At 49.0% G+C, this 26,098-nt stretch overlaps 1 protein-coding gene across 2 annotated transcripts in view; it reads right to left on the reverse strand.

Annotated features, from left to right (window-relative positions):
- The window catches only part of Tead4 (TEA domain transcription factor 4), a 79,071-nt gene that overhangs the window by 47,365 nt on the left and 5,608 nt on the right, over positions 1 to 26,098 (reverse strand). For both annotated transcript variants that reach the window (XM_041641115.1, XM_041641106.1), the window contains exon 2: positions 1,380 to 1,634. In XM_041641115.1, the coding sequence (XP_041497049.1) occupies positions 1,380 to 1,634 (255 nt within the window). The remainder of the gene's footprint in view (positions 1 to 1,379; positions 1,635 to 26,098) is intronic.

Here is a 26,098-nt window from a genome sequence, read left to right on the forward strand (position 1 = left end):
GTGCTTAAGAGCACTTACTGTTCCTGTGGAGGACCCAGGTTTGGTTTCCAGCACCCGCACGGCAGCTCACAACCATTGGTAACTCCAGTTCCAGGGGATCAAATGTCTCTTCTGACCTCCATGGGCACTGCACGCATGTGGTGCACCGATATGTACTCAGGTACACACACATACACATAAAAATAAATGTAATGGGTTTTTAATTAAGTGGTATGTCCACATAGCACCTTCATGTCTGAGGCATGCACGCCAGTTAAAGAGGCCTTCTCAAACCTTTGGGTATCCACCCGTCAACATACTGTGTGTTTCCTGCGGGAGAAGATACCTGAATGAAGCCAGACCCAGACCTTGCAGCAGCTGTGCAGTTTTGGTCCAGCTTTTACTTTCCCAGAATTCTCTCCTCCAAAAGTCAATATGCCTCACACAGGCTGCTGGGCCTCTCGCGTGACTGGTCAGTGTGGTGTTCCACACCCAGGTCACTCAAGAAGCTGGAGGAGGTGGATCCTCACAGCCTGCCTTAGAGAACAGTTAGCTGTGCGTGTGCGTTCACGTCCCCAGTCTGCATACATGGACCGCACCTGCTGTACCCACCCCTGACACCCACAATGCTTGGCATGTACTGGACACACGAAGGAGGGAGTTGGAACAAGGGAGGAGGGGGGAATCCTATCCCAAAAGAATCCCTTCATCTTCCTTTCCCTTTCTTTATTCCCTTCTTTCTGTGGTACTGGGGATTAAACGCAGGGCGGTTCCTAACGTGAGGCGCGCGCTCTACCATGGAGCGACACTCCCAAGTGAAGCGCCCTGTTCTTGTCACTCTTTATTTCCAAGGATGAGAGCATGGAGACCAAGCATTTGTTCATGATGATGATGTGTGTGTATGTGTGTGCGTGTGTGTGTGTGCGCGTGAGGGGGAGGGAAGAGGGAAAAGGGCTGAGGGAGAGAGGGAGGGAGGAAAAGGGAAAGAGGGGGAGGGGATTTTTAGCCTGCCCTGTGGAGATAGTCTATTCTACCCACAATTATCTTCATAAAATTTTCAGACAGGCAGCAGAGGCACACACCTTTAATCCCAGTATTTGGGAGGCAGAGGTGGAAGGATCTCTGACTTCTAGATCAGCCCAGTCTACAGAGAGTTTCAGAAAAACCAAGGCAAACAAACAAACAGGAAAATTTTTTTCTACTAGCATGCAGTCTTCTCAGCAGATTCCCCCACCCCCACCCAAGCTTCTCTCACTCAGGTGCTTGGAACTCAGAACAGAAGGAAGCGCTGCACACCTAGTAGAAGACACAAGAGGTCATTTGAAGGGAACCCAAGGTTACTGTACGCTTTCTGCTGAACTACAAAGCCAGCTTCTGCCCAGCTCTGACAAGCGTCTTACCGTACATCTTGCCTTCGTCCGACAGGATGATTTTGCGGCGGCCGCAGGGTGGGTAAATGGCCAATGCCTCCTGGAAGCTTTGCTCAATATCGGGACTCCACACACCCTCTGCATCATTGTCGATGGGCTTGTCCAGTGCCTGGCTGCCCCCAGAGATGCTGCTCCCCTCGGGGGAGTCCGGAGAGCTCCACTCGTTGGAGGTAATGATGCCGGCCTTGCCCTCCAAGGCTCGGCTTGGAGGAGCGCCCGTTGGACCTGTTAGAGCCGAAACAAGACAAAGGTAAGAGGTGGAAGAACTGTAAAGGCTGCAGGACACAGGACGCCCAGAGAGTGCGCCAGTACCAAACCAGTTACTCGGGGAACAAATTAAAAGGTCTACGAGTTCCGGAGTCAGGGAGGCTTGAACTGGTTGTCTCCCTTCAGCAGACCAAGCGTCCAAACGGCCCAATAAGCACAAAAGACCCCTCTAATTATACCTCTAAGAACACACCCAGGACTGGGAAGTAGGGGGACGAAGACACAGTGACAGATTTAATCTGACACCAAATGAACACTAGGCAAAAAGGATCTTAAATATTATGGAGGAGGTGAAACAGTGCAAACACTATGAGAACAGTATGCAAAATCTTCAAAAATTTAAATGAAGGCCAAGGGGTGGAGCCCAACGATAGAGGGTTTGTTGAGCGTGCTTCAGGGTTCTAGCTTCAGCACTACCCATAATAATAATGATGATGATGATGATGATAATTTAAAATTATTAATAATAAACAATAAATTAATAAATAATAATTATTGAATCAACAACAATAATAATGTGATCTACTAGTCCTGCTTCTTGATATATACTCTAAAGAATTAAAAGCAGAAGCTCCAAGAGACATGTTCATGGCCGCACTATTCGCAACAGGCAAAGAATGAAGGGCATTGTGCATTCATCTGTACATGAACACAGAACTTGGTGTGGGTACTATTAGCACTAAAAAGAAGGTAACCCTGCCACAGACTACAACAAGGATGAGGGTTGACAACATTATGTTAAGTAAAGCAAGCCAGTCATAGAGAGAAAAAAGACAGTACGGTTATACACATAGAAGGCAATACATTCTTAGAAATAAGATACAATGAAGGTTGCCAGGGGCAGGGAGAGGGAGAAATGGGGACTTGTCCAACAGATACAGAGTGTCAGGCTGTTGTGCAATAATGTGAACATGTTGCCTCTCTGGAGCCCACACGCGGTGAAAGGTAGATGGTGGGCTGCTGTAGCTCAGTGACAGAGCCCCCACCTAGCAAGGACACGGCCCTGGGTTCAAGCCCTAGGTGCACCAGATAAAATTCCAGAAAATGAAACAAAGCAACAACTAAAGAAAGCAGGGAAACTTCCTCAGCTGATGAAAGATTCTGGAACCATATGTATCTTAAGTAGCATAACTTCAAATAAACACAATACCCAAAACAAACCTTTAAAGCATCCAGGATGAAAATGGACAGATCAGCTACAGCAAAAGAGCCCACAGTGTGGAGATGGAACCCAAGGCCTCTTGCATGCTAAGAAGATGCTGTATTGACCCCAGTCCAGAAAGAAATATTAAACTAATAATGGGTCTCCCCGGCAATACTAAAAGACTCAAGATAATCTATCTCCAAGCTGTTGCAGAGGTCAGCCATCATCTCAGAACTCAAACCCCAGCAGAAGAGTTGGGGGATGGTTCAGTGGGTAAGAACTTGCTGTGTGTGCTGGTGGCCAGGGTTTGGATTCCTAGACACCTATGTTGAAAAGGAAGTGGCCCATGCCTATAATCACAGCGCTCCCACTGGAAGCAAGAGGAAGAGGTAGGACAATCCTTGAAAAAAAAAAAGACAATCCTTGAAACTCGGGAGCCAGGTGGCCTGATGTAAGTACACAGTTGGGACCAAGACACATGACTCAAGCCAGAGAGATGGCTACGTGGGTAACGGCACTTGCTGCATAAGCCAGATGGTCTGAGTTTGGTCCTCAAAACAGCTGGAGGCTGTGGTAAACACCTGTGGTCCCAGCACTCCTACAATGGTTTAGGAGGCAGGGACAGGGAAAAAGCTGCTGTCTGATCTCCAAGTGTATCCCACAGCACCTCTCAGCCTACACTCACACATAATACACAAATGCACACACATACACACACACACACACAAACATGTGCACAAATGGTAAATAAATCTTTAAAAGGAGAGATGGCTAAAATAAAAAATAATACGATTTTTTTTAAAAGGAGTCATGGCTCAGGTTAAGATCACTGGTTCCAAGTCTCAGTACCCACATGGCAGCTGACAACAGTGTGTGACCCAGTTTCAGGGGATTTGATGTTTGCCTCTGGCTTCTACAGTCACTAGGTACCCAGGTAGCACACAGACACACATGCAGGCAAAACACCCATACACACGAAAGTGCAGGCTGCTCTCGCAGAGAAACCCAGTTCAGTTCCCAGCAACTCCACGCCAGGTACTCACAACTGCCTACCTACAACTCCAGCTCCTGGAGATCCAGTGCCTCTGACCTACGTGGATATCTACACTCACCTACATAGACACACACAACTACATATAATTAAAAAAAATAAACGTTTAAAAAAAATGTGCTGAATAGTAGATTTTTGTCAACTTGATACGCGTTGACAAAATACGAGTTGACATCAGAGAAGATGGAACCCCGGCTGAGAAAACGAGTCCATCAGACTGGCCTGTAGGCAAGTCTGTGGGGAATTTTCTTGATTAGTGATTGATGTGGGAAGGCCCACTCCACTGTGGATGGTGCCACCCCCGGGCAGGTGGATCCCTGGGGTGTATAAGAAAGCAGACTGAGCAAGCCGTGTGGAGCAAGCAGAGAAGCAGCCCTCCTCATGGCCCCTGCTTCTGTTCCTGCCTTCTGCCTCCAGGTTCCTGCTTGAGTTCGTGCCCCGACTTCCTTCAATGATGGACTAAAACTGTAAGCTGAGACAAACCCTATCTTCCCCACGTTTCTTCCGTCCGTGGTCTTTATCACAGCAAGACAGGGATAAAGGAGGTATAGGGAAAATACAAAACTGTTACTGACATGAAGAGAAGATAATACACAGAGATTGAGCAAAGTGTCTGGCAGAAACCTGAGGACACCAAAGCTAAGGCCAACAAATGGCTCAGTGGTAAAGAACCCGCCTAGCATGTGAGGCCCTAAATGCCAACCAGCGCTAACAGAAGATATGGATAGCTAATTTAACAGCGAGACCACATTTCTGAAACATAAATTTAGTATATGCACTTGATAAAACCCAAGTCTTTCACCATGGTGTTGGTGACACACACCTTTGATTCCAGCACTCAGTAGGCAGAGGCAGGCAGATCTCTGAGTTCAAAACCAGGCTGGTCTATAGAGAGAGTTCCAGGACAGCAGGGCTATACAAAAAACCCTATCTTGAAAAACAAAAACAATAAAACCTAAGACCTTTCTACAAGAATAACTATTTAATAAATAAATAGTCAAAAGTGATAGAGATGAAAGGGAACTGATTTCTTCAGTCTGAGCAAAGACATCTTTTGAAAACTTACACAAAGAGGACTCTGGCTCAAACAACCGGAACAATAAGTTAAAGATAAGAACAAGGACACTCACCACTTTGAGGACTTCAAACCAGTGAGGGCGGGGCAGAGGCAGGTGATCTCTAAGTTTGAGGCCAGCCTGAGCTACACAGAGAGTTCCAGGACAGCCAACGCTACACACGGAGTTAAAAAGATGTTTAATTTGTGGGAAAAATAACAAGAAAAACACAAATTCAGTGAAATTGTGATTTAAAAAATGTCTACAAGGTTTTTCACAAAACCTTAACAAGCAGATCCTGAGATGACTCTCAAGCTCCCTAACATGGTGGTTAGCTCTGTTTTTTGGTTTTTCTCTTCTGGCTTCATGTCGTAAACGGTGGCCTGCTGTGTGGTGACTTCACTCCTACAGCAAACAATATGTCTTTGTGTAAATCACATTATTGCTCGGGACCTCACCCATACAATCCAGGGACCTGAGTTCTTCCTGTGCAGACAGTGTCTGTGGACCCCATATTTCTCCGCGGCCTCCAAGAACACCCTGTAAATACTCAGTGAGGACAGCGTTCCCACAGTGGTCAATGCCCAGGTGCAGGTGCCAGGGCTAGAGAGCTGATTCAGGTGAGAGCTCTTACTTTACAAGCCCAAGGCTCTGGGTTTCTCGCCCCACCCCCTGCCCTGCGAGGGGTAGTGGGGGTGGTTCCAGTCTGCTACAGGGCTTGCCTCCCGGTCAGTGCTTAGTACCCTGTTTAGTAACCATTGTTCTTAAGCGCCAAGCCTGGAGAGCAAGATCTGAACCCTTGAACAGGCCTGGCAGGTACACATAGCTTAAGCCCTAATGATGAAGATTAATATCTGACTGTGATTAATTAACCTTCTAAGGCATAAGGCCCCACTAGGTTTGGTGTTGGACTTCATCTTCTCCATTGACCTGATGCAAGCACAGCTCTGAGTTGGGTGGAGGGCAGGATGGAGAGGAGGGCTATCCCTGCACCTTCTCATGTGATGCTCGCCAACACCCACTGCCACCGCTGCCAGGAGGTAGTCTCTGGACCCCGCCCCTCCTCAACATTGCCCTTTTCCTACACTCTGAACCTGGGCCCAGTACAGCCCAGAAGAACAGGCCTGGAAGAGCTAGAGACCATTTGTACCAGACTGCGCCATGGGAGAGGTTTTCTGAGGACCTGAACTTCATGTTCCCAAGATTGGGTCTGTCCCAGAGAAAGTGGGGCAGCAGGTCACGCAAGGCCCTAGGACATGGGATTTGTTACTGCAGTGAGCTGTCCCTGGCCCCGTGTGGCTGTGGTCCTCCTGGTCCCCTGTTGTGACTGGCTGGCCGCTCCCACCCTTACTAGGCAAACTGCCCACACAAGCCTGCCCTGTGTGGCCAGAAGAATGGGGTAAGTCAACCCCAGCCCAGAGATGTTCTCCACTCCTCCTGCTCCTCCCCCAAGTGACCCTCCAGGGACTGCCAGGGGAGAGGTAGAGAGCGGAACAGATGGCACGGCTGCCCAGACCATGTGCTGTAGCCAGAGAAATAAAAATAATCTCGGGCTTGACTCCCAGACCCTGGCCTGGAGGCTTCTAGCTCTCTCGGCCCCACCCAAATAGCCACCAGATGTCCTGCTCAGGACAACCAGGCCCAAAGAACACGCTACCCCAAGGCCCACAGGTGTTGGCCATGGAAGAAATTCCAGAAGAATCAGGAATTGGGGTTGTATCAGGATCTTCCTAAGGCTCAGAGCCCTGTGCTCTTCTAGGAACAAGACAATGAAAATCCGCAAGAAGAGACGGAAGAGGAGCATGGAGAAGCTGCTGCTGGGGGGGCGCGGTGTGGGCAGAGGGCAGTTTGACCGAGAAGGCAGCCAAACCAGGCCGCTGGGAGCTGGGGTTGTAGCTCTGAGACCTCTCCCACATGACCACAGAGATCTCTCAGCCCCGCCTCACTCCCCCAACCACCAAAGCACATAACACAGCACAACATGTTGGTGTGACAGGCCAGCCCTGGGCTGTGATCTCGCTTGAGCTTGCCTGTCGTTCCCCACACTGGAGAACACGGTTGTCACCCAGACATTAGTGTCTGCCCTGCTCCTGGCTTGGTGGTAGGAACTTAGGCAGTCGGGATTACTCTTAATGAGTTGACTCTGCCAAAGGCTCCCTTTCTCTAGGCCAGGACAAATAACACTGTTATTTCACAACATGGATGTTCTTCTACATACAATGGGATACATTCTGGAAAACTTATTAGGCAGCTAATAACACCCGAGTGAAGAAGGGAACGGTGACTGATGCATGCCTGTAGGTTAGATTCTGGAGCTAAGGCAGAAGGGCCGTGAGTTTCAGGGCTTTGAGAAACCTTAATCTCTGCTTCTACCAACAGAGAAGAGCGGGTCCCTTGTCCAGAACCTCACCAGCATCTGCAGCCATACGATTATTTTATTTATTTTGGTTTTTCAGGACAGGGTTTCTCTGTAGCTTTGGAGCCTGTCCTGGAACTAGCTCTTGTAGACCAGGCTGATCTCCAACTCACAGAGATCCACCTGCCTCTGTCTCCTGAGTGCTGGGATTAAAGGCCTGTGCCGCCACCACCCGGCTAGCCATCTGATTTTTTGATGATTGCCATTCTGATTGGAGTGAGATGAATTCTCAAAGCGATTTTAATTTATATTTCCCTGATAGTTATTGACATTAAACATTTTTTCATGTTTTATTTTATGTCTATAAGTGCTATCCTAGATGTATGGTATCGCACAACATGTGAGCCTGGTGCCTGCGAAGGTCCGAAGAGGACGCTGGGTCTCCAGAACCAGAGTAACAGATGGTTGTGAGCTGCCCTGTGGGTGTCAGGAACTGAACCAGGTCCTCTGCAAGAGCAGCCAGCGCTCTTAACTGCTGAGCCATCTCTCCAGTCCCTCAGTGGGACATGCTTGTTTTTGCTTTTCTTAAGAGTACTAACATTAGGGTTTCACTGTGTAGCCCTGGCTAGCCTAGACCCCTCCATCTCATAGTGATCATCCTGCCTCTGGTGCCCAAGCGCTGGCATGCAAGGCTTGCACCTCTGCTTCCTGCCTACATACTTTGACACTATCACTTTGTATATCCCATGAAATCTAAGCCGTGCTGACCACACCACGACCAAGTGGCTGGCCAGACACTGCGGCTCGCTGCTGCTGCCCCACATGACAAATACATAGCGTTTATCATTAGCCAGGAAGACGGCAATACTCAAGTTCCAAAGAACAGCTTCTACTGAATGTGCCTCGCTTCCACACCATCACAAAGCAGAAAAATCACATGCCGACCTTTGTACACTGGGGGCTGATGTCAATATGTAATCTCTAACCAGCTCCCATGGTCCCAGCCAAACAGGACGTGATAGAAATTGAAACTCATAATGTTTGCAAGACGTGCCTGGTGTTACACAGAAATGAGGAGAGACTCTGGCCACTCAGAGCACAGAGACAGAAATGGTTCCCTCTGGCCTCCTTTCCAGCCACTGACTCTATGGGCTTTGGAGGTGTAGGTCAAAGGTCCAGCCACATCACGACCCTCGTTGCCTGTGGGCTCTGATATCAATCGCTAGTACAGCCCCTGCTTTGCAGTGACTGACCTATGACTGAAATTAGGAAGGAAAAGAAAACCTAAGACTTCCTTCCGGGAGATCCACCCTAACCTAAGGACACACGAGGCGACAGAGTGGCTGCAGTAATTCACAGTGGGGGCAAGCTGGGAATCCCCTTCAGGACAGAAATCCTCCTCCAGGCGGGCAGAACTCCCAGCATGCTTTGATGACCCAGACAAGAAATAACAAACTGAACCCCAGATACTCTGCCTTGATCTAATCCAGCTGCGGCCAGAGAGACACTATTTGGGACAGGCCTGGCCCCACCTAGTCCGATGGCTCCTGGCTATGACCTAGCCCTGGCTATTCCTATCAGACTGGGCTCTACATACACTGAGCCCACAGTCCGCTCATCCAGAGGCCTTATAAAAACAAGATAGTCCTGGATACATTCAAGGAGGAGGATAGGGAAGAGGCTTGAAGCCTTCGCTACTCTGACCTCATCTCAAAAAGAAAGAAAATTAGACAAAGCATGGTGACTCACACCTATAATTTCTAGCACTAAGGAGGCAGAAGCAGGAAGATCACAAGTTCAAAGCCAGCCTGGGGCTATCAGTGAGTTCCAGGCCACCCACAGATACAGAGTGAAACCTTGTCTCAAAAATAAAAATTAAAAAATTGGTCAGTTGTCAGTGGCACACGCCTTTAACCCCAACACTTGGGAGATAGAGGTAGGCAGATCTCTGTGAGTTTGAGGCCAGCCTGGTCTACAAAGGGAGTTCCAGGATAGCCAGAGAACACAGACAAGCATTGTCTGGGGTGATGGGTGGAGGAAAAGAAAAATTACCCATAATAGCGATACAGGTTGGTAACACCTGCACTCAGAAAGCTGAGGCAGGAGGACTGTCACAGGTTCAAGGGCAGGCTAGGCTACATTTTAAGACCCAATCTACCACCACCACCATCCTACCCCCTCTCCCAAAATAGGCTGATGCCATGCTTACCTGGCACCTAGCATACACAAGGCACTGGGATCAATCCGCCACTTTCAGAAGGGAGGGAGGAAATGAGACAGAAGAGAAAGTCTCAGGCTTGTTTGAGACCCACCTCCACAGCCCAGGTCTCCTCCTCCTCCTCCTCCTTCTCCTCCTCCTCCTCCTCCTCCTCCTTCTCCTCCCTTTTCCTTCCCTTCCCCCTCCTCCCCTACTGAATCCCAGCTTCATTCCCTGCTCAGAGCAGGCCTGTCCTAATTAAACTCCCACCAGAAGTCAATCAACACACCTCATCCTATTCTGAAGGGAAGCCAGGCTAAGGTGGAGGCGGTAGGAGTTCCAGTGTGACACACAGGCTCAGGTCCTCGACCCTGACTCCATCTTGTAGCACACACTAACTAACACACCACCCTTGGCTTTGGCAGGTGAGGCCTCTGCCTGCCGCCTTTGGTCCTCAAGCTCAGCAATAACTCTAGGCCAGAGAGGAGGCGGTCTGGGTGAGAGTAGATCAGCGCCAGGTTAGAGAGTGACTACCCAGTCTCCCGGCATGACTCTGTCCCCCGTACACATGGCAGAGGAACCTGAAGAACTGGTGTCTGCAGAAGGTGCCTAGGACACTGAGGGCCACACTCTGCCCTGAGAGTGAATGACCTTAAAATTGACACCACAGGGAACCATTTCCCAGACCCACTCGCTGCCAAGACTGGACTACGTACTTGATTACATCTTCCCTCACCCCTTTACCCCCTCTGAGCTAGTAAGGCCCAGCCCCTCGCGCAGCTGGAGAAACCGAGACACTTTATGGTGCAGTGCTGTGCTCAGGTCTCACAGACAGTGAGTGGCTGCCTAGGCTGCAGGCTCAGAGGCTCTTCCTCACAGAAAGTCACCAAGTGGAAGGGGATGAGGTCTGACCATGGCAGCAGGGAAGTAAATCAGGTGTGAGAAGGGTGGCCCACTAAAGCGGCTAGACAAGTCTCTCTCTGCACAGTGGGCTTGTCCTGGTCTTTTTCAGTGTAAAAAAGACGCTGTGTCTGGCTGTGAACAAAAACCACTCCTGGAAGGAGTTTCTGTGTCTGCAGAGACTGATGGGCTGATTGGAAATTCATTAGTGGAGCGATCGGAATTTTGTAGGTTCAGAGACTAATTATTTTGGTCTCATTCTAGCCTTCTGGAGCAGTCATGCCTTGCCCGCCCCCTCCCCCCCCCCCCCGTATCTGAACTAACAATTTGTGATAATAAAGAGAAACCTTCTAGAAGCATTAACTTAGCAGAAGACTAGCGTCTGCCAATCCACAAGCTAAGAGCACCATCACAGAGCAGCTCCCCCAACCCTATTTCATTGTACCCACCTCTGTGATGCACCCACCAATGCGCTTCAAACACGCCCTGACTTGTGATTTTCTTTGTTCTGTAATTATAGAAAACATGTGAAATTGCTTCCACGTCGGAACACAGAATTCGGGGTAACTTATATCTGTGTTCCTGAGCCATGGTCACTAAGCTCTCTCTTATTCCCTTTAAGATGAGAGCTGTGGTTTTTAGTTGACATGGGAAAGGGCTCTGCTGCTCCCTCAGCCTCTGAAGAAGCCCTAGTAGGGAGATGCTGGTCGCCAAGCTTTGTGTGAGAAGAAACAGACCTGCAGAGGGGACCTGGAGTTGTCAAGAATCAGGTGAGGACATTGAAACCCTAAGAAGGGAAGTGACCATCAAATGACCACAGAACTGATTGAGGCTGGACTGGAATCTGAGCCCTGGGCTTTCCGCCTTGCAGTTAGCACAGCCTGGATCCGGCTCAGCGACTAGAGGGGATGTACTCCCAGGAGGGAGAAGAGCAGGTCCCAGCCAGGGAAAGCCAGGGAAATCTCCCTCTTCCTAGTTGCAGGCCTCCTCGGGTCTGTGTTCCAGTCCATTGCCTTCCTATGACTTATTCAGAATTCTGTGAGGAAAGGCCTGGAGAGGAGGCAGGAGAAGGAACTCAAGGTCATCCTTGGCTACGTAGAAACAGAAACAAGTGGTAGGAGCATACATACACTACATGGCAGGCACTGGCAACAAACCCAAGCAACACATGATCCTGCCTGCAAGGCCCTTCTGTCTGGTGTGTGCAAGGTGAGCGGCCAGAGTCATCTAGAAAGATCAAGTGCACTCAGTCCTCATAACCAGTCTTCAGGTTTGTATGTGTGGTCATCTTCTCGAGAATACCCGTGATCTCAGAGCATCTGTAGATTCTGGTACCTCTAGGAGGAGGCCAAATTTTCTGAAGCTCGAGGGCCTTGTGTAGAATGGCAGCGAATTTCTATAACATGTACATATCCTCCCATATATATTAAATCATCTCACTCTGTAGCCTTGAATTTGCACTATCCCTGCCTCAGCCTCCTTTACGCCAGCATTATAGGCATTAGCCACCAACTATTCAGAGTGGACCCTTGGTCAGCAGGCCAGCTCAGCAGGTAAAAGTGCTTGGCACCAAGCATAAGGACCCGAGTTCAATCCCTGGGAAAGAACCTACTCCTGTTACGTTGTCCTCAGACGTCCATAGGACACACACGCACTTAGTTATTTAACTGATTATTTCAGTGAACTAGCTGAGTTGAATGGCAAAAAAAAAATCAAACTGTATTAATATTTAATTGCCAGAAAACAGGCAAATTATTTGTAAAAAAAATCATTATTAGCCGGGCGATGGTGGCACACGCCTTTAATCCCAGCACTCGGGAGGCAGAGGCAGGTGGATCTCTGTGAGTTCGAGACCAGCCTGGTCTACATGAGCTAGTTCCAGGACAGGCTCCAAAACCACAGAGAAACCCTGTCTCGAAAAACAAAACAACCGGGAGCTCTGGCACTTGGGAACAGAGGCCAAAGGCAGAAGGACCACCACAATTCTGAGTCCAGCCTAGTTTACATAGCCAAGTTCAAGCTGGCCGGGGATATGATGAGGTCTAGTCTTTATCTAAATCAATGAGAAAACACAAACGGGAAACAATTGTGTGTAGGTATGCATATGCACATGTGTGTTGTGCATGCAACACTATCTTCTAGGCTCGGTTTGCTTCACTGTTTCTATTTCTTTCTCACTTTTCATGGCTGAGCTACTACCCTCAGCATCACACTAATTAACCCTCCGCTTGATACTCCATAAATGATCCCGACTAATAGCAAACTGAACAGCCTCAAGCAAAGAACTGTCCGTTCCCAAGCGCAGGAGGCTGGAATGTGCCTGCGGGAGAAAACTCGTGTGCTAGATGAGCTTCCTGCAGGCGTGAGTTCTGGTGCTGCTGTGGGCCCCGGGTTAATGAATCAGCAATGTATATTAAGCAAGGTGTCTTGGGACAGGGCACCCACAAAACAAGCCTATAAATTAATTGGCTGACAAAAATCTTGTGACCAGAGGCTTGAATGAATGCAACCCAGTGTTTCTCCTGTGACTAATAGTTCAGTGTTTGTTAATTCAGTGGCTTTATAGGACATTAATTACCGTAAAAAAACACCAGTGGCCCAGCTGGGTGTGGCAGAAAGAGGCTGCAATCCCAGTACTCGTGAAGCCAAGAGATACCAAGTTTACGACCGGCCTGGACCAAGTCGTGACACCTTGCCTAAGACCAAACACAACAGAAGGTTTGGCTGGACCTGGCAAGAATAACATGGGCATAGGTAAACAGCTATTGTCGGGAGGGTACCGCTGAGCTCAAGGCCCTGAGAGTACCACAGCCAGTGTGCCAGGTGAGCTTCCTGCACGAAGACTCCAGAATAGTCCAAAGGTGGTCATCAACAGATAAATAAACAAAATGCAGTACGTGCACAGGATGGAATAGTATCCAGTCAGGAAAAACGAAACAGAGTTGATACATGCCCCTACAGGGACGAACCTTGGACAGATTCTACCAAGTGGAATAATCCAGACACAAGCAAACAGTTTCTGTTTCTTTGTTTGGCCACTTGCAAAAAGTACTTCAAACAGTCAAATTCAGAGACAGATAGTCAAGAGTCATTACCAAGCCGGGAGGAGGGGAAGCAGTGGTTATTATTTGATAAAGGGATCCTGTTGAGAAGAAGGAAAAGTGATGGAGACGGATGGCGGTGACAGTCACACAAACTGTGACCACACTTAAGGACATGAAACTGCAGACTGAAAAGAACTTAGGAAGAGGGGCTGGAGAGGTGGCTCAGTCATGGAGCCGCTGTTGCTGTCGCAAAGGTCCCAGGTTTGGCTCCCAGCACCCACATGGAGGCTCACAACCATATCTGTGACTCCAGTTCCAGGGGACCTGACATCCTCTGCTCCGGGAGGCACTGCACACACATGGTGCACAGACATACATGTAGGCAAACACACACTAAATAAATAGTTTAAGGATTTATGATGAAAAGCTGGGCAAGATAGCACATGCCGGCAATCCCAGTGTTTGGGGAACTGACACAGGAGAATTGCAAGTTGCAGGTCAGTCAGAGCTACCCCCATGTAGGGTCAAGCAGTAGGGCACACATGTGACCCCAGCACTTAAGCGGAAGACTGGGCGTGGTGACACACACCTTTAGCCCCAGGACTCGGGTAGCAGATCTCAGTCCGTGAGCTCGAAGCACCCTTGTCCACACAGTGAGACCTTCTCTCAAACCACCCCTGGAAAAGAGGCAGAGGCAGCAAAATCCCTAAGAGTTCTTGGCTAGCCTGAGGCACGTTGCAAGTTCTAGTGGCCATCTTGGATTATACAGTCTCCAAATAAGGAAAGAGATGAGTTGGGGGGAGTGGTAACAAATCTTACCTATGAAGGTAATTGTATATTTTGAATATATTTGACTGACTAATTGAGGTACTGGGATTGAACCCAGAGCTTCACACATGTCTCCCCAATTTTTTTTTTTTTTTGAAGCAGGCTCTTTCTGGCACTGAACCTGTGATCCTCCTACCTCAGTCTCTGGAGTAGCTGGGATTACAGGTTTGCACCCACCAGGCCTGGCCTGTTATATTTCACCGTAAGGACTGTTTGCTTGAGTCACAGTCTTGCTATATGTACTTCAAGATGGTCTCAAAACTATGGTGTTTTTGCCTCAGCCTTCACACTCCAGTGTTGGCATCACAGACATGTATCATGTCTCTATCCCTGGGCATTTAAAAGTAACTTAAAAGCCAAGCAAGGTGGCACACACTTTTAATCCCAGAAGGCAGAGGTAAGATACTTCTGAGTTCAAGGTCAGCCTGGTCTCCATAGAAAATTCAAAGCAACCAGAGCTACGGAGTGAGACCCGGAGGAGGGGAAGGAAGAGGGGAAGGAGGAGGAGGGAGGGGAGGGGGGGAGGAGGGGGAGGGGGAGGAGAAGGAGAAGAAGGAGGAGGAGGAGGAGGAAGAGGAGGAGGAAGAAAGAAGAAGAAGAAGAAGAAGAAGAAGAAGAAGAAGAAGAAGAAGAAGAAGAAGAGGAAGAAGAAAGAGCCGGAGGAAAAAAAAAGATGGCCAAGAAGAAGGCACTGCAGGGGACCTGGTCCAAAGTACAGACACAAAGTAACCTGTTTGTACCTGGACACGAAGACTGACCAAACAAGAAAGTTTCCTGCAAGCCTTGGGTAGATGGGTTCCTGGAGAACAGAGGAAGGAGTGGGGGAAAGAAGACAATCCAGCAAATGGACTATCCTGGGCTAGGTCAGCTACTCAGTCAGAAAAAACTTGTGACCCCAGTGTGGTTTTCAAAAGATCAGGCTGGAGGGGAGGAGCGGCCCTTCTAGAATATGTGTGTTCACATATATCTACATCAAGACTTGGGCTGGGGCCGGGCGATGGTGGCGCACGCCTTTAATCCCAGCACTCGGGAGGCAGAGGCAGGTGGATCCCTGTGAGTTCGAGACCAGCCTGGTCTACAGAGCTAGTTCCAGGACAGGCTCCAAAGCCACAGAGAAACCCTGTCTCGAAAAAACCAAAAAAAAAAAAAAAAAAAAAAAAAACACTTGGGCTGGGGCTCAGTAGATCAGCACCTGCCTTTCCTGAAGCCCATCTCAGCATTGCAGAGATATGATCAAACCACACCTAGGTGTCCCTGTGCCTAAAATTACCACTGGAATGCTTGGCTTTCATGCTGGCTTTGATTAGAAGTTGGTATACTTAAAGAAACCTCCAGAGTTTAAAACTATCTCTTACCAGCTACGTGGCTGCTCAGCTCCTCGAATGCCTACTTGCCTAGTGTGTGCCAGACACTGAGTTTGAACCTTAGCACCAAAAATTGTAGCCAGGTGTGGTGACTTATTCCTGTAATCCCAGCATTCTGGGCACTGAGGCAGGAGGAGCGCCCCCAGTTCAAAACCAACCCAGGCTACACACTGAGTTCAGGGTCAGTCTGAGGTACAATGTAGAATTATATCTAAAAAGAAACAGATGTGTACAGCCAAGCTATAGCTCAGCAGTAGAGGGTTTGCCTGGCTGTCCACATCCTTTTCCAGCACCGGGTGCAGAGACAGACACTGCCTTGCTGCTATCCTGGACAATGACCACGCTTGCTCTTGGCAGGATGGGAACCTTAGGAGGCAGCAGTGAGCACCCATAAGCTTTGGAGGGAAGATCGATACATTGGAACAAAAGACCCTGAGAGGGCAGAGGAGCCATGGGGCAGAGGTCCATCCCTCTCTGAACTTCATGTACATCCAAAATATAACTGGGATGCAACTGATGAGGATTTGATTGACACACTTGCCGTGTGTACTGGCCTGCTGGTAGTTCCAGCTACTCAAGAGGCACGGGGCCGCCCAAGTCTCTAAAACAAACCAGTAAGTAAACAAATTCAAATACCTCAGAACCTGGTAGCCAAGCACAAGGAGGGCTGTGGCCTTCGAGGTTAGGCAGGGAGGGACCAAGGAGGGGGAGGCTGTGCGTGAATCAGGAGGAACGAAAGGGAGATAAGCCAGTGGGTGGGGAGGCGCTCTGGGAAGGAAGTCAAGGAGGAGTCTCACGGGGGAGAGGTGGGAAGGGAAGCTCCCAGGCCCAGAGAAATGGAGGGAGATAAGGGTCCTGGAGACAATGGGGCTCCAGGCTCAACCTGAGGCTGGGTAAGTGAGGACAGGCCGCTCAGGTCAGCATCCATCCCCTGCTCTTTGGAAGTTGGGGAGCCTGACCCCAGCTAGCCTTTCCAAACAGCTGAGCCGTGGGTGTCTGCAGACCTGTCCCTAACACCTCCAGGAAGTGGGTCACAGCAACTGGCTTCCACACCCCTCCACCCTCTCTCTGGGGCCCCACAGTTAGTAATGAAGCAATGATGAAACACGGTTTTCCACCCCTGGGAACAGATAGTGGAAGAAAAAAGCATTAGGCTCAAGTTCAGGTTTGTTGCAGATGGAACCTCTAGAAGCAGACACTTGGCCTCTTTAAATTTCAGGGGTCCCATGTGCAAAAAAAAGGGGGGGGGTGGAATATTATTCAGCGATGAAAAAGGCATTTGCTATCAAGCCGTGGAAAGGTGTTCATAGCGCCAAGTGAAGGAAGAGTCTGAGGTGAATCTCTGTGATCTCAATTATCTTTCCAGAAAGGACAAAACTCGGGGACTGGAGGCAGTTCTGTGGGTGACAACACCTGCTGTGCAAACACAGATCTTGAGTTTGGATCCCAACACCTGTGGATAGCCACACACCTGCACCTCCTGGGGACAGAGGGAGGTGAAGGCAGGCAGGTCTCTCCGGCTTGCTAGCCTATCACCAGGTTCAGAAAGACCCCGTCTCAAGGGAATAAAGTTCAACATCACAGAGCAGGACACGGCATCCTTGTTTCTGGTACCCACTCCTTAGAAAGAGCGAGGAAGAGAGAAAGAAAAAACTCCCTGCGTTAACAGAGAGGTCAGAGGTTATCTGTGGTTGGAAGAGAAGATGAGGATATTTTAGGGAGCGATCCTGCCACGGTGAGTACCTACCACTCTGCGGGTATCAGAGCCCGGCGTGAGCCCTTCGGTGAGCTCAGGCTGACAGACTGCTAACACCACTCATTATAACACAGGCACTAAACTAACCTGAGATATTACTAATCAAAGAAACGGAGGGAGAGGACTACCTCAAGGAACTCTATACTTCTTCCTCGATTCTTCTATAAACTCCAAACCGATACGTATTTAAGATTTCATTTGTGTGTTTATTTGTCTGGGTGTGAATAAGTGCACCTGAGTGCCGGTGGCCTCAGAGGGTGTCAGAGCCCCTGGGGCTGCAGTGAAGAAGATTGTGAGCTACATGGCAGGAGTACCTGGAAATGAACTCAAGTCCTCTGCAAAAGCAACGTGCACTGAGTCATCTCTCCAGTCCCCAAACTGCTCTTTGTAAGTCTACTTACTGAGCGTGGTGGCACAGGCCTTTATTCCCAGCACTCGGGAGACAGAGGCAGGGGGATCTCCGTTAGTTTAAGGCCAGCCTGGTTTACATAGTAAGGTCCAGGCCAACCACAGCTACATAGTGAAGAAGGAAAAAAAAAAAATCTAACTGGTTCAGTGGGTAAAGGCACCTGCTGCCAATCCTAACAATGTGAGTTTGCTCTCCAGGGTTCAGAGAATGGAAGGAGAGAACAGACCCTGAAAACAGCCCGCTCCTTTCCCTCCACATGTGTGCTGTGGCATCCTCTCTCCCACTTTCTCCTTCCATCACACACGCACACAAATACATAAACATGTAATTTTAAAAGATGTTTTTTGGAACAAGGAAGACTTAATCTTGCGTTCTCTCCTAGGAACCTTTCTTCAGGCTTCCACACTGAAGCAAGTGTTGCCAGTCCTGAGACAGAAAAACAGACTTTATCTAAAGTGGACCTGTCCCCGAAAACTTCAGCTCAATACAGGGGAGCTCCCTATGGAGTCTTTGCCAGAGAGGCCCTGGGGCTGACCGTGGTAATCCCATCAGGTGGTGGTCCCCTGGAGCAGATAGAGCACAACCCAGGGTTTATTTCCCCTTAGGGCTGGGCTGGCCCTCAAGTACTCTCCCAGGGATACAGGGCTACCCTTGTCCATCCAAAACCCGAGGTTAACCCAATCCGGTAACTGGCGTTCCGCTCTTCACTAAGTTCAAGGTCTTCATCCTCCCTGGAGAAGGAATATTCTACCGTGTGGACAAAGTCATGCTCCCAGTACACCGGAAGGCAAGGTACAGACCCAGCTCTGGGAAGAGGTGGGAGGCAGCATCCACTTAGCCTCAATCATTTCCCATAGGAATGTCTCTATAGAGATAGGGATGAGGATGACACACTAGACTGAGGTCACCTAAGCGGAGGAACCTCCCTGACCCAGAAAACTCATTCCGGAGTCCCTCTGGCTCAGCCACACACCCACCACCCCTGAAGGCCTGCCAGTCACCCCACCTCCAATTCCAGAACACATGGTCATCCAGTTTGGAAACAAGGCCATGTAAATGGCTGAGGTGCAGGCTGGGGAAATAGCTCTTGTTTTTGTTTTTCCTGGGTGGAGACAGCTTAACCTGACCCACCATGCGCAAAGGAGGACCAGCCAGAGAGAATGCGCGCCTGAGCCTCTTACTCTGAGGTGGGTTCTACAGCAGGTGCTAAGCCAGGAGCAAACCTTGCGGCGGGGCGGCACGGCACACACTGTTCTCCCTCTTCTCCACAGACCACTCTCTGGGTTCCCCATTCCTCAGCCTGGGTCCCACCTTGGCCCTTGAAGAGAGGCCATGATCATCTCACTTCCACCACTCACCTTCCTCCGGGGATCTTTTTCTTTACATGGAGGCTCACACGTGCAATCCCAGCACTTGGGAAACTGGACAAGGAGAACCTCTTAGTTCTAGAGCAGCCTGAGCTACAGGGTGAGACCCTAACTCAAGAACTGCCCACACACACACACACACACACACACACACACACACACACACACACGGCACTTGCCACTAAGCCTCACGACCTGACTTCAGTACCCAGGACCACATAGTGGAAGAAGAGAACCAGCTCCCACAAGTTGTTCACTGGCCTCCACATGCACACATCCTCCAGAAAGTCATAAAAACTTCCCGAAAACGAATGAAGAATATACCTGGAAAGCCAGATACATTATTGCACACCTTTAATCCCAGCACTTGAGAAGCAGAGGCAGACGGATCTGTGAATTCAAGGTCAGCCAGGTCTATGTAGAGAGTTCCAAGACAGCCAGAGCTAGGCTACACAGAAAGACTCTGTCTCAAAACAAAACAATAAAAACAAAAATAAAAAACAAAACCCATCAACAACAAAAGAATATACCTGGCAAAAGGCCTGATAGTAGACAATTAAAGAATGCTCAAAACAAGAGAAAAGACGGGGAGACACTGGGTAGATCCTCACCAGAGTTACAAGGGAACGGGCTATTCAACATCAGTAACCACGGGAAATGCAAACCAGGGCTGCAGAGACGCTCAGCAGGTAAAAGAACCAGCTGCTCTTGCACCACAAGGTGGCTCACAACCACCTGTAATTCCAGTTCCAGAGGATCTTCTGCAACTTTTTGCCCCCGTGGGCAGCAGACACACAAGTGGTACAGACATAAACTCAATCACACACACACACACACACACACACACACACACACACACACGTAGAATGAATTCCAGCACCACCCTGACCCACCAAGCCATGAGAATGAACATGAAATACACTCATATGCTCCTATGTGGCAATGCAAAATGGTGCATACTAGAAAGAGTACGGCAGATTTAGATAGAGTGTATTAGGGCTTGCCTGCATTTATATATGAATACTACATACATGCCTGGTCACCATGGAAGCCAGAAGAGGGCACCAGATCCCAGGATCTGGAGCTACAGATGCTTGTGAGCCACCATAGGGGTGCTGGGAACTGAATCCAGGTCCTCTGGGAAAAGCAGCCAGTACTCTCAACCACGGAGCCATCTCACCAGACTCATATGGCAGCGTCTCACGACATTCAGCGGATCTATCTGTTACAAAGGACCCCGCCATCCCATTCCTAAGTGTTAATGCAAGAAAAATGGAAAGCCCATGTTCACACAGAAACAGAAAATGCATTTTATTCACAACTAGCTGGAAAACCCAAGATGAGCAAACACGCTGTGATCCATCCATTTACAGTAATGGAACATTACTTAGTACTAACATGGAGCAAATTGAAGGGAAGCAGACATAGCAGCTTGGATAGCTATCAAAGGTATTATGGCGGGTTAAAGAAGCCAGACACCAAAAGCTACACACTGTATGATTTGGTTTACATGACTTTCTAGAAATGGCAAAAGTCACAGGACCAGAGAACAGATCAGCGTTGCCAAGAGATGAGCATAGGGGAGGGGAAATGACAGTAAATGAAGAAATGTGGGGAGCCTAAACCTTCCTGTGCCTTAATCGTGGTGTGAACATACAACTCCATGCATTTGACAAAAACCATAACCCATACGCCATAAAGAGCATGTTTTGTTGATATAAATATAATGTGAAGTGTGGACAGAGCTCAGTGGTAACCTGCCTGCCTAGCTGTGCAGAGGTCAATCCCCAGCAACACACACACACACGTGCACACACACGCGCCTACATTCTGCCTGGTGTGTGCTGCTCAAATCTACCTCTTTTACAACCCCGTGATAACAACCCTCATACAATGACAGGTCAGCCTACACAGATGCTTCCTCCTCCTGTGTCCCCCTCTCCAGCACACACTGTCACAGCCCTACCTATTCTTAAAGCTTCTCCCTCATCCACTCCAAGAAGCCTTCCATGGCTCCTCCTAACCCCATCAGAACAAGTCATTTGGGCCTTAACTCTTCCTTCATCTTGAAGACCATCACTGCGGGCAGAGTATCAGCCAGCTACCAGGCCTTCCATTCACAGTTGCCCCAAACTAAGCACACAGTAGGTGTTTTGTGGGTGCTGTGGGTCGGTTAAGGGCTGCAGTCTGAAGAGGGGAGCCTGCAGTGTTTTCTAGGGACACAGGAAGCTACCCAGTGTCTGGAGTCAGCCCCTCACCTGCTCACACTCCACCCTCTGTCACCACACAAGGTCACAAGTTTACTGAGGGACATTTCTGAGGATCTCTGCTCATTTCCTGCCTACCAGCCCGCAGAGTTCCCAGGCCTGGCAGGCAGACCCTTGAGATCCACCTGCTGGGGGACTGGAGACGCAGAACTGTCATTTCTCATTTGCAGCCACAGGCGATGGTGTCCCTCATCTGAAGTCAGTTTCACAAAGCAGACCCACAGGGGCACAGGCCCGGCCCACCAGGACTCCTCAGGCCACTCCACAATCGGATTTTCTAAACATATCGCCAGCCTCTCCTTAAAAATTCCAACTAGTCTAGTTTTTAAGGACCATCTGTAAGTCAGTTATTTGACAAACACTTACACAGTGCTTGGAGGAGCTGGGCAAGGACCAAAGCCTTTAAATGTTGTCATTTAATCTTCACACCAACACTGTGAAATCGCTGCCGACTTTCTTCTTTCTTTGGCTGAGACAGTCTCATTAACTGTGGCCGCCTTGAACTCTGAGATTCTCCTGCCTCAGCCTCAATCCAGAATGCTGGAATTACAGGTTTGTGCTACTGAATATGGGTCTCTATTAACACTTTTGCCTTCATTCTGCATAGGGGAAACTGAGGCACACCATACAGTTAAATAACCTGCCCTAGAGAAACCTTTCTGTCCAGGTGGTAGTGGTGCATGCCTTTATACCTTTAATCCCAGAACCCGGCAGGTGGATCTCTATGAGTCCTTGGCCAGCCTGGTCTACAGAACTAGTGGGAGGACAGTCAGGGCTATATAGAGAGGCCCTGTCTCAGAGAGAGAGAGAGAGAGACAGAGAGAAGAGAGACAGAGAGAGAGAGAGACAGAGAGCTAGCTTCCTGGGTGGACAGGACATAGGATCAGACTCAAGCAGGCTGTCTGGAAAGCTATGCTAGCCCCAGGCAGCAGGTAGCAATCAGATGAGATGTGGCTAATCTGAATTGAGATGCCCCATTACATGTGACTTTTCAATACTCTACGAATAATGCCAACTAGGTCTTTCATCCTTTTACTTTTTCTCCCAGTACTAGGGACTGAACTCAGGGCCTTTCATATGCAAGGCAAGTTCTCTATCACTGGCTGACCTCTCCCTATCCAATACAGGTTAAATGTAATATTACAGTAAGTCAAAACATATTACAAAATGTTAGGGGATACTAAAAATGTAGCACAGAGCTTTTTGTTTTTTACAAATGTCTTGCCTGTGTATATGTCTGTGTAGTTATACAGGTGTGCTTGGTGCCTGCAGAGGTCAGCAGAGGATGCTGGATCCCCTGGAACTGGAGTTAGATAGAGTGTGGGCTTCCCAACTGACATGGGATCTGGGAACTGAGCCTGGATCCTTTGCGAGAACAGCTACGCCATCTCTCCAGCCCCATGTTTGTTCACTCTGAGACAAAGTCTCACTATAAAGCCCTTGGGAGGCCTGGAACTCCATATAGAGACACATTGGCTTCACAGAGACCTCCCTGCCTCTGCCCTGAGCACTGGGACTAAAGATGTACAACACCACAACAGAACATTTCATTTTATTTTCTATGTTTGCTGGGGGGGGGGGGAGGCTGCACACATGCCACTTGCAGGAGTGTGGAAGTCAAGAACAATTTGGGGGAGTGGGTTCTCTCCTTTTCCTATGTGGTACCCAAGGACTTAGCTCAGGTAACAACAAGCACCTTTACCTGTGCAGCCATCGTACCTGGCCAAACTCCAAGGTTTTCTCATGCTAGGCAAGCATTCTGTCACTGACTCACTACCCTGGCCCTTGGCTTTTTTGATACGGAACCTTACTGTATAGCCTAAGCTGTCCTCATACTTCAAGTCCTCCTGCCTCAGCCTCAAGAGGGAACCAGAGCCTCGAGCACAATAACCGAATGTTCTACCATTGAGCCGTTCCACAGTCTTCTTACTTAGATATTATTTCTGTCGGATAGTTCCCCTCTGGCATCTGGACTAGTACTCCATTCTGGGGTCACCTACCCCACAAGATGTAGCTTAATTCCAACACAAAGATGCCACACCCTCCTGCTCTCATGCACGTGCCCCCCCCCCCAGCCTGAACACTCCCCTCTCCCAATCTCACCTCCATTTTGGGAAGCAGCTCTCCCTCCCCCTAATAGGGATGTCTGGTGGGAGAGTATCTCAAAATCACTAGTGGGGCCTCTCAGGGTACCGCAGAAGGGCTGAACAGAGGTACGCAGGTCAGCCATCCAAATTCTCACACAGGAAGAGAGTCTAGAGACCTCTCCACAACACCTACAGAGTCTAAGGTGGGGCTCCAAGGGTTGTAACTTCCATTAGGAAGTTACACACCTGATGGGCCACCTCTGCTGGCCACAGAGAGGAGTGGCTTGTCTTCAGGACCACAGCTTCCAATTCCCCATCAGCCTCAGTGAAGACATTCAAACACTGGGTTGGCTTGCATGGTGGCAAATACCTAGAATTCCATCCAGCACTTCAGAGGCAGAGAAGTGGGGATCCAAAGTTCCAGGCCACCAATAATGAGTTCAGGGCCTGCCTCCATGAGACTTTGACTCAGAAGAGCCAGAGCCTGGAGTGACGACAGCTCAGCGGCTAAGAGCACTGACTGCTCTTCCAAAGATGCTGAGACCCGGGTTCGATTCCCAGCACCCACATCAGGTGGCTCACAACCATTTATATAGCTCTAGTCCCAGGGGATCCAACAGCCTCTTTTGGCCTTTGCGAGCATTACACACACATGGTGAACAGACACACATGCAGGCAAACCACACATACAAAAAAATTTTTAAAAACTTAAGAGAAACACAAAAGCCCCGCCTTTCTGGCTAACTTATCTTGCCCTTTGACCTCTAATACACACAGAAAGGAACTAAGCTGTTCACCTGGCACGAGCCAGTAAACTAAGTATAACTGGTAGGAATCAAAAGGTGTAAACAACCAACGTAGTGCAGAGAAGAACTGAGGGCCAGATCCTGATGCCCAGCGTTGACAAGCCCACACTGTCTGCCCAGCAGCTTCAGGAGCTTCCTGGACCACAAAGCCACGGAGGGGAAGTATTCCCAATGTACCTCAATCCTACTGTGCTGAGACAGGTAGGATTTCCAGCCTGGTCTAAAAGAATCGTTCACAATGTGTTCTCCAAGATCCTCAAAGCTGTCAGGGAAAGAGCAGCAGAACTAGCCATCAGTCACCAATGCCAGCACCAAATCACACAGTGGTCAGAATCGACATAAAATAAATAGACACTTTATTTGTGCTTAAATAAACCCACAAAAAATGCACACACACACACACACACACACACACACAGAGAGAGAGAGAGAGAGACAGAGACAGAGAGACAGACAGAGAGACAAAAATGGCAAATTTAATTTTGCACTTTTTTCTTTCAGTGGTCCCCCAGTGCCGTATCGTGCTAGCTAGGCAAACGCTCTTCCACTGGGCTACACCTGGCAAACACAGTTCTCATAGAATAGATAGTCTCCACCTTTAAATGCCAGATATGGCTCTTGATGTGGCCAGAGTGTCATAGAACTGAGTCAAGACCTCATAACTCCACTGCCTCATCCCTAAGTTGTGATATTACTGACGATTTTGGGTTTTTTTCCCCTCTCAATTTTCTTCCAGGTTTTCTACTATGAGTCTATATTAATTTTCACAAGTAAAAAACAACAACAACAAAATTAAAGCCAGTTGTGGTGGCTCACACCTTCTAATCTCAATAGTCAGGAGGCTGAGGCAGGAGAACTGCCCTGAGTTCAAGACCACATGGGCTCCAGTGTGTGACCCTGTCTGAAAACAACAGAAGAGCTGGACACTGGAGTGCTCAACACAGTTCTAAAATACTTGGGAGGCAGCGGCAGGGAGATAAGGAATGTAAGTTCACCCAGAGACATATATGAAGGCTGAGTGAGGTCAGCCTGGGCTACCTGAGCCTCGGTCTCCATCCAATAAGAGTTGGGGATGTAGCTTACTTGCCAGAATGCTTGCCTGCCACGCTCAAAGCCCTGGGTTCTACCTGCAGTGCCACCTAGCCAGGTGTAGCAGCACATGGCTGTAACAAACACAAGGGAGGTAGAGGCCTGCAGGGGCCAGCGGTTCAAGGTCCTTGTCAGGGACAAAATAAACTTGAAGCCAGCTTGAGGTACACACCTCAGAGAACAATAAAACAATACGACAAAACTTGAAAAGGCTGGGGAGGCTGGTCAGTGATGACACACGCCCTTAATCCCAAGGGGAGGCAGAGGCATGCGAATTTCTGAATTCATGTCCAGCCTGGTCTAAAAGAGCTAGTTCCAGGACAGGCTTCAAAGCTACAGAGAAATGTCCCGAAAAACCAAAAATGAAAGGGCAGGGGATGTGGCTCAGGGGAAAGTGCTCGTTTGCCCAGCCTGTCCACATCCCAGAGTTCAACCCCTAGAACTAGAGGAAACTGTTTTCTAGGCAAATATAAATCACATTTTCTTTTTGCTTAGCCTCCAACCTCCTAGAACATTCTATCAGTTGAGATGATAGAGGCCTGGTTCTGCCATCCAGGGCTTGCTCACTATCCTCAGCACCCACAGGGCTGACGGAGAACAAAGCTAGGGAGAGCTGTGGGCTCTCCCCTTAGGAAGCTCCTGTGCCTCACGGGAGGTGGAGGGTGAGCGCTGTACAAAGCTCCCAGGACAGTCCTTCACCCA

Source organism: Microtus oregoni, unplaced genomic scaffold (assembly GCF_018167655.1).
Source record: "Microtus oregoni isolate MIOR12 unplaced genomic scaffold, Mior012 000002F_ref0000024, whole genome shotgun sequence".
NCBI lineage: Eukaryota > Metazoa > Chordata > Mammalia > Rodentia > Cricetidae > Microtus > Microtus oregoni.